This window comes from Erythranthe guttata, chromosome 10, assembly GCF_056151865.1.
Source record: "Erythranthe guttata isolate IM_541 chromosome 10, IM_541, whole genome shotgun sequence".
Taxonomy (NCBI): domain Eukaryota; kingdom Viridiplantae; phylum Streptophyta; class Magnoliopsida; order Lamiales; family Phrymaceae; genus Erythranthe; species Erythranthe guttata.
Window position 1 is genome coordinate 11,731,989 of NC_142542.1, and position 9,285 is coordinate 11,741,273.

At 35.4% G+C, this 9,285-nt stretch overlaps 1 protein-coding gene across 1 annotated transcript; it reads left to right on the forward strand.

Annotated features, from left to right (window-relative positions):
• The first annotated feature begins 348 nt into the window (after positions 1 to 348).
• On the forward strand, positions 349 to 8,381 carry LOC105949825 (uncharacterized). The gene is made up of 6 exons (XM_012973136.2): positions 349 to 827; positions 2,133 to 2,219; positions 3,012 to 3,179; positions 3,271 to 3,357; positions 3,440 to 3,511; positions 6,194 to 8,381. Exons 1-6 carry the CDS (start codon positions 630 to 632, stop codon positions 7,973 to 7,975), a joined length of 2,394 nt encoding a protein of 797 aa, XP_012828590.1. The 5' UTR covers positions 349 to 629; the 3' UTR covers positions 7,976 to 8,381.
• Positions 8,382 to 9,285: the final 904 nt, after the last annotated feature.

Below are 9,285 nucleotides of genomic sequence, written 5' to 3' on the forward strand. Positions count from 1 at the left end.
AGATATTAGATGCGAAAATCAAGATGTTAAATGCAGAGTAAAAAATGATAAATGCAATTTGAGTTTTACTTGGGCAAATTTCAAATTTGTGTATGAAGGGATAATTTTAAAATAAAATTTATAAATAAAACGATACAAATATTTAGTTGGACATGTCATTTCATTCTATTAAATTTTGTGACAAATGATAAATGCAATTTGAGTTTTACTTGGGCAAATTTCAAATTTGTGTATGAAGGGATAATTTTAAAATAAAATTTATAAATAAAACGATACAAATATTTAGTTGGACATGTCATTTCATTCTATTAAATTTTGTGACCATAAACCTATATATTTAATTTAATTGCAAGTGAAGGATATAAAAGGCCTGACTTCTCACTCTAGATTTTCTCTCTCTATCCCCAATTTCCAAAACCTCTCTCTACTCTCCCTCTCGATCGACGTTCGCAATCTATGTATAGAAAGACACTGTGTATAGGAATATACGTATCCCGGCCCTTCTTCACCTCCTCATATCGCTAGGGTTTTAAGATATTCAGCTGAAATTCGAATTCGCATGTCAATTTAAACTGCCCGGGACTGAGGGTTTTTGCTAGGTAGGGTTTTCTTCATCGATCTGTGCGCCAATGGAATCTGTACCTTCGCCATTGACGTTTGTAACTAGGGATGGGTCTCCGGCGGCTGCTGACGGAGAGGATGACGGTGCTCTTTTAGTTGCTGCTGAACTTTCTAAGGAGGCTGCTTTGCTCTTTCAGACTGGAAAGTTCGTCGAATGTTTGAGAGTTCTGAATCAATTGTTGCAGAACAAAGAAGATGATCCAAAGGTTAATTACATTTTCGAAATTATGATTCTTGTTGAACTGTTTGGGTTGAGTTAAATTTTCTCGATTTCGTGAATCCAGTATTATTTTTTTAATTAGGATTGGAATGATTGGTTGTTTCTTGATTGCACGATGGACGTACTTGGGTAGATTGGAATGATTAGTTGTTTCAAAAGTGCTACACGGTTTTGTTAAAATTTTCGTTTGACTGTTTAGTGTTCAAGTCGGTCTACTATGCATCTTCTGTTCTTGATATGTAAATTAAAATTCAATATTTGATAATTCACGGCATTTTGATTCTTGTCGTGATTTATTTCGCCAAATGGTGCTGCTCCTATTTTTGTTGGGAATGCGTTTGTGGAAATAGCTTTAGAATAATTCAGGCTGTACTGATATCAGATAAACGAGTAGGAGTCTAATTTAGGTTTTTGATTTATTTTTTATCTTTTAATTGATTTAAATGACATCAACTTTTCAATTGATTATTAATGATTTTCAGTATATGGAAAGTTTAATCAAGAAGAATAATATGAAAAAAAGATTTATAGTGAAATTTGAAAAGAGTATGTCACTAGTTCTTCCAAGATCAGGATATTTTGGTGATTCTGTTAGTGCTAGATGTTAAAGGAATTCTTGTAATTTTGATGTCTCGTATTTTTGGAACTCACAATGAACTTTCTGTTCTAAGAGATTGATAGATGGCCTTGGAGTGATGATAAGGTGTCTTAGAGTGTTTCTTGATGGATTTTTGCTTCTCTTCTCATATTTCTACCTTGAGGCTATACACTCTGCAGTATACACCTTGTGATTTTATGTTTTTAATTTTTCTTCCATCCTCGTAATTTTCATACTATTGTTGGTAGATTTGCTCAAATCTTTGTGATGCGTGCTAAAATTGAATGCATTTACACGTGATAAAAGCCTCTGGTGACAATGTCTATATGTCTACTAGCTTATTGATTGTTTCGTGAATGGGAAAAAATTAAAAAAACTAGGTATATTTTTTATTAACCTTCAAAGGAGTAGTAAACTTGAGGTATTGAAATATGAAAAGATTCAGTTTGATGCCAAGTTAACTCAAATCTATTAAGACTTGAATGACTAGAATAAATTGGAAACAGATTTGCTTGAATTAGTTTTGAGGACTATTGATTACTATTACTCATGCCTCCATTCTGAGTGTACAAATGGTTAAATATGCTGAGTGACAATAGACCCCCAAAACAAATTCTTTTTAAATTCAAACTTTTAGCTTAAACCTTACTGACACAACTTTGACATTCTTTTGTTGTTGTTCTTGCACATTAGGTTCACCATAATATAACCATTGCGGAGAGCTTTCAAGATGGATATTCAGATCCGAGAAGGATTATTAAAGCTCTTGAACGCATAAAGGTTTGTATTTAGATTGTACTTATGCTCTCTATCTGTCTTTTGTAATGCACGGAAGATCTATGTGACTCGTCATTCTTTTGTGACTAGTGGAAATTTCATGATCATTGTGTCCATTTTTTGCTATGAAGTGTTCTTGAAAGATGAGTAATATCCTTTGTCTTGCTAGGATGAGGCCGGATTAATATCTCTGCTTTTATTATAGGAAAAAACATGATATTATTGAAACTTATATTTATAAATTTTGTAATAGCCACTATAAAAGAAAAAGCAGAAAACCAACTGCAGACTGAAATCGAAACCATCCAATTCTGACAGTTAGTTATTAGGACTGCTGGAAATCTTTTCTATGCTGTGTAATTCTTAGTCAAGGATCTAAGGATGGTGAAATTTGTAATACCTGAAAAAGTCAGGAAATGATTGCAAGGGAATCATGTCTGAGCGTAGATTTCAAAGATGCACGTTTTTGTAAGTTTTGGAGTTCTTTGAAGATTCTTAAAGGGATATGAGTTCGGGATTCTGGATAATAATGGTCTTGTTGGGTGCTTTCTATAGTGTGTTACGTCTGCTAATTTTATCTGCACAGAGTTTCTATTTTACTTTCTAACAGAAAAGAAAATAACTGCAGGGCTTATGGTTAGCCCGCAAACCTTTGTCTTTGTCCTCACAAAAATGATGGCATTTATACTACTTTGTGGTCTTGAGCAACATTTCTTCTCACTATAAACTATTTGTCAAGAGTTCTTTGCCCTGTATTCTTATGTTTGGTTGATTTCTTTTTTCTCCTCGATTTAGGAACAAAATGAAGAGCTTGCTCGTGCACCTGGAGAACACTTAGCTTTTGACGCGAACAATGAAAGCAAACATACAACTAGCATGATAGGAAGTGACGCTGCTGCACATCCTAGCTCATCTGTTGTTTACAGTGATGAGTTTGGAACTTCCTTGACAATGTTCAACATAGTATGCTGCACTTAACCTTTTTATTGCTAGTTCATCGTTTATAAACCTTGTGTCTTTGTTCTTATTTATTCATGCTCGTAACTGACTACAGGCAGTCATATGGTACCATCTTCATGAATACGCAAAATCATTCTCCTATTTGGACATATTGTATCACAACATTGAACCTATTGGCGAGGTAACACATGTACATTAATCATAAATTCAAATTATTTAGTTATGATGGATCTGTAGGTTTACTATGAAATTGTCGCACGCAGGGGACAGCCCTTCGTATATGCCTTCTATTGCTGGATGTTGCTTTACTTTCTCATAATGCATCAAGATCTGCTGTAAGTTCGGTTGATGCAGTATTTCTGAATTGATGTCAATATTATTATTTTCTTTTTTTTTTCCATGTATCTGGTTCTACATTTACGAGAAACAGACAACATTTTGTTTTCTATGCCTCCATTCTTTTTGGGTATTGGAAAAGGAATAAGCCAAAATGAGACATGAAGTGAGCAGACTGCTCTTCTTAATCCATTTCTATGGTTTGGATTTGGTGGTGTTATGAGTCTTACCAGGAGTCACTTGCTTTATGATAAAACCTTGTTTTTAAAGGGAAGACATTCACTTCAATTTCTAAGAAAATAAACCTCGAATTTGGTTGTATACAGAATGAATATTTAATCTACTTGTTAATTGAAGGAAATTCTATGATTTTATTAATGATATTACATCTCCCTGTGCTTTGGCAATATATTGATTGTGTTCCCTAGATGTTATTATAATTAGTAGTATTTCTGATAGGAAACTGATATTAATTTCTGGGGAAGTTTTTAGTGGTAGATGTGTTAGGCCATGTTGCATCCACAGAAAGATCTTGATAGTACGATTTGCTATGGACACAGCTACCCTTATTTCCCCAGGAATATGTCCCAAAAACCATACATTTGATTAGATAGCTACTTAAAACCTTGATAAAATTTGCATATTTACCAATCTGAGACGCTATATGTATAAAAAAGGTCTACTAGATTCGTCTAATGGAATAAATTATGTGCTGTGTTATAAAATCATTAGCGACAAATGTTTTTGTAAACCATATAAAGCAGTAATATCTTTTCATGAGTGAGTAGTGGAACTGCAGAAGACTACTTTGGACAATTTTATTGACTATCGATGGTTATTAACATAAGTACATCACTAGTATGCTGTACTGCTCTGGTTCCTACAAAATATTGCTGAAGAGAAATATGCCTGTATTGGATGAACTTGTTTCCTTCATAGTTTATATTGTAGAATATAAAGTAAATTGATATTTTAGGTGCTTGATTGAGCAGCTCAGTGATTACCGTCTCATCACGTGTGCAATGATTTTGTCTAATACAGCAATACAAATCAAATGTCCTTCAATAGCTGTGGCAGAATTAGCTACGTCTTTTCTTGTTAATTTTATACTTTGAAGTTTCAAATCAGTGATGGTCCATTGAAGGACTAGAATATACATATTTTTATAGATTGAAGGCATAAAACAATAAATAGAGTTAGGTATGCTTTAACCAATCTGAAGAATGAATGAATGGTAATGAACTATTCCACAAATAGAGTTAGGCTATTATTAATTGCAACTAGTACTCCCTTTTGTTGGTTCGGATGACATCATTGCATGTGTCAGCTACACGGTGAAAAAAACAGATATACATACTATGATTTTGTTCACTGGAAAGAGGCTGAAGCTTCAAATAGCTTAATTATTCTCATCTGAAAATTGTTTCTTTATTAGTTCCCATAATATATTTGTTTGTCCTCGGTTGATGGTGAGAGGTCTAGATGGAGGGCAATGGTGAATAGCTCAAGAATTTTTTAAAATATTTTCGTAAAAAGCAAACAGCATTTGTCACCACACCCATTATCGCGTATGTCATCTTCTGTGTTGTTACTTGAATGGCCGTAAGCATTCGTGATGGGAAAGAAACATTGTGGAGGAATGAAAATGTGTTGCTTTACTTAGGATTCATTTGCTTTTGGAAAAAGATTTTGGGTCTGGCCGAACAAACCTGATCCCAATCCAATTTTGGTCCAAAAGTAAAATCATCAAAATCCGGTAGAATCTAACTTGAAGGATTTTAATTGGATTATGATTCCACTGTGACTTAACAATGTAGAGGGTAGTACAATATGATTATCCTAGGAGTTGAGGATTTTAACTACCATTACTGTTCCTATTACCTCTAGCTAAACGACCGAACTTTTAGCCTTTATGTTGATTTCTGTCAAAATAAAGCCTTGGGGAATATAATCCTTGATCCTATCATAAAACTTTATTATTTGTTAGTCACTATAACTGACATTACTTTTCTAACTACATTTTGAAATAGATTGAAATAATTCTACTAATTCCACAAGGGTTGTAACATTGTCGAACTACATAATAAAAAAATTGAACTTCTTCTGGAAAAGAAATGAGATTTTGCTAGAGGAACTGAACACTTGTATCATACAACTTATAGTCTCATCAACTCTGAACTGGTTGCACTCTTAAGTCATTGTATTTATCTAGTCTTTTAGATGTTATTTTTGTGCCTTTAGGATAAGCCTGTAGTTCAAGTTTCCTGTGTGTCTGGAGTTATTGTTTTGAGAGTATGGCATTGTGGATGGTGGAGAGTGAAACAAGGGACACTTAAATATTGCAGACAAATGTTAAACATGCAGCTGCTTTCATTAACTGATCTGGTTTCGACCAAGTATGCATTGTATTTGCTCTTTAGTCTTTATAGTGGTTTTAGGTTTAATTGGCATTTTATATGGATGTACGTGCAATTTCTTTTACCTGTTTCTGTAAACTTTGATGGTTGTAATATTTAGCTATGATTATGTTATAATAAGAACGAGACAATTATTTCATTATATATGCTATTTGTATTTCTCTTCACTCTGCAATGTCACTCGAGTACAGTATTTGTTTCTGGACTTGCATTTTACTCCTTTTTACGCCACTTCACTGTCTCACTCAATATCTATTGTTTTAGGATGTAATAAGCTACATGGAGAAGGTGTTTTGTGTCAATCAAGTAGATAGTGGAACTGCAGCGCATCAACAATCTTCATTAGTTTCAAAATCTATATTGCTTCCCAGCAATTCAACTAATCCTGATTCATCTCAAACCGATCATACTTCGAATATGTTGGAAAATTCCTTAGCTAGAGCCTTATCAGATGAAGCACTCGAAGATGACTCATTGCACTTGCTTTCTTCTCCTGACATCAGTGGACGTAACTTTCAAAGAACCGGTATTGCCAGGATCCAATCAGAGGAGTCCATGTCAGCATCCGATTTGAGGCTTAAGTTGCATTTTTACAAGGTTCGGCTTTTCATCCTCACTAGGAACCTTAAAGCAGCCAAACGTGAAGCTAAGATGGCTATGAACATAGCTCGTGGAACAGATTACCCCTTGGCTCTTTATCTCAAGTCACAGCTCGAATATGCTCGTTTGAACCATCGCAAAGCAATCAAGCTTTTGAATGCGTCGAATAACAACAACGAGATAGGATTCCCTAGCCTGTACTTCAACAATCTCGGGTGCATCTATTACCAGCTCGGAAAGCATCATACGTCAGGTATATTCTTCTCCAAAGCCCTAAAGAACAGCTCGCCCCAAGTTGTGCAGAAGGAGAAAAAATCCCCGAAACTCCTAACTTTGTTACAGGATAAATCCCTTATGATAACGTATAATTGTGGGGTCCACTCATTGGCATGTGGCAGACCTTTTCATGCTGCTCGCTGTTTTCAATCAGCCAGCCTAATTTTTCACGACAGACCACTTTTGTGGCTAAGAATTGCAGAGTGCTGTTTAATGGCCTTAGAAAAGGGGCTGATAATAAACTCCGTTTCCTCTTCGTCTGACCGATCTGATATCACAGTGAACGTTATTGGAAAGGGAAAATGGAGACAGCTTGGTTTGAGACAAGGGAGTCCACCTAATGGTCACATGTCTGATGACAAACAGCCTGCTTTGTCAATGTCCCTTGCCCGACAGTGTCTTGTCAACGCTTTGTATTTGTTAGACTCTTTGGAGGCAAGTTCTATATCATCCGAGGAAACTGAATCGAAAGAAAACGGTGAAGTGAAAGAAAAAAGGGGCGGAGACTATCGAAACTCCGTGCTTGATTACGAAAATATTCGTACAAAGGAAAACCAGGTAATGAGACAAGCTACACTTGCTGATTTGGCATTTGTAGAGCTGGCACTAGGAAATCCCTCGAAAGCCTTATCGACAGCAAAGTCTCTAATGAAACTTCCCGAGTGCGAAAAGATGTACAGATTTTTAGGAATCGTGTATGCAGCAGAGGCGTTGTGCCTACTAAATAAGCCCATGGAAGCTGCAGAGCATTTGATGACATATGTGTCTGGTGCTAATAATAATGTCGAGCTTCCGTATAGCCACGAGGACTGTGAAAAGTGGACGGTCGAAAAAGTGGTGCCGGATAATGATGAGTTACAACAAGGTGGGACTGTAGTAACTCGTAAAGAGGATGAATTTCGAAGATCAACGTCTCACAGTCCTGAAGAGGCTCGTGGGATAATTTGTGCGAATTATGCTGCCAATTTTGCGTTAATGGGAGAACTTGAGAAGGCCCAATACTTTGTGACCAAGGCATTATCTGATATACCTAAAAGTTCCCAAGCTGTTCTTACTGCAATTTATGTAGATATAAAGCGTGGCGACACGCAAGAAGCTCTTGCCAAGTTGAAACAGCACAGTGGCGTTAGATTTCTCCGCAGCGATTTAACATTGACCGGCACTTGTTGAAAGTATGTGTTTTTCGTTTATTGAGTTGTTCGAGCCCCGTCCTTATTATCAGTTTAGCGAGTAGGTTGACCATCCTTTCGGAAAGGGATTTGTAGCATATATATAGCTCAATTATTCTGGGAATAATTTTTTTTTTTTGGTTATTTTTTTTCCTTTTTGGTTTTTCTTTTTGAGGTATGTTTTCGTTTATTTTATACATTTTTTTTTACTTGTAGCTTTTAGCCATTGGTGGTTTTGCTTAGTTTGGTGGTTACGGGATATCACCTCTAGAATTCGAGATGTAATTTTGATTTCATAGTGGTGTATTTTAGAGGTAGGTATTATGGTGCCTTGAGTGCTATATAGAGAGAGAGGACTTGAGCTATTGAAAAAGAAAAATGCAAAAACCAGTATCAATTTTCTTTCAGATGCTGCTGTGCTTTTATTTGGTGTACCGTGTTTCTCTATTTACCCTTGATGTCTTTTATGAATAAACCAAGGTCCTTGTGCAACACACCGTTAAGAGCATAGAACATTTGAAACACACATATTTTGAAATTTTTATTAGTAAATATGGGTCGATTAATTGATACTCGATAAATTAATAATCTTATGTTGTTGTTGTTTTCTACTGTCTTCTGTTTATTGAGCAGTAATTGTTTGCCCTTATCTTGAACAATATACAAATGTCATTACCTTATGTATTTTAAATGTTAACTATAATTTGAAGAGAACATAAGTTTTTGGTTGCGTTGCATTTCTTGGAGAGATTCCCTTCTTTTTAGTTTCTCTGTTGTGTTCTAATGTTTTTCTCGTCTTCCCTTCTTTTTTGAAAATTTCCGAATAAATCGGAATCAGATCTCATTTTCAGATTCCAAAACTTTTGGAAAATCTGAATCGGAACTTAGATTGTTCAGAAATAGGAAATTTTCAGAAAGGCCCATTTCCGATCCGATCAATCGGATTTATATCCCTAGCTATACTTGTAAAACACAACTTAATCATAGGACTAATAAATATTTTGTAGAGTGACCCTAAATGCAAATAAAAATTAATTTTCTAAAACCTGTCTCCAATGGAGATCGGGGTGGGGAGGCAAAACCACCTCCAATGGGGGTGGGTCTGGGGTAGGTAGAGGTGTGGAGACGGGGGAGGAATCTCTTGGGCTGTCTCCTCCCAACGCACGTGCGTGTGCTCACTCCCCTTTTTCCTTTTTTTTTTTTTCTGTTTTTTTTCCCTCCTTTGTTGAGAGTTGGTGTTTTTTCTTTTTCTTTTCTTTCTCTTTCTATATGTTATTTTTATATATATTTTATTTTCCTTTTCTTTTGTAT

Excerpts from the sequence above, each read along its gene's own strand:
- LOC105949825 (XM_012973136.2), top strand. The coding sequence starts at position 630 with ATGGAATCTGTACCTTCGCCATTGACGTTTGTAACTAGGGATGGGTCT. Across the intron at positions 3,180-3,270 it reads CCTTGACAATGTTCAACATA|GCAGTCATATGGTACCATCT; the intron begins GTATGCTGCACT and ends AACTGACTACAG. Across the intron at positions 3,512-6,193 it reads ATAATGCATCAAGATCTGCT|GATGTAATAAGCTACATGGA; the intron begins GTAAGTTCGGTT and ends CTATTGTTTTAG.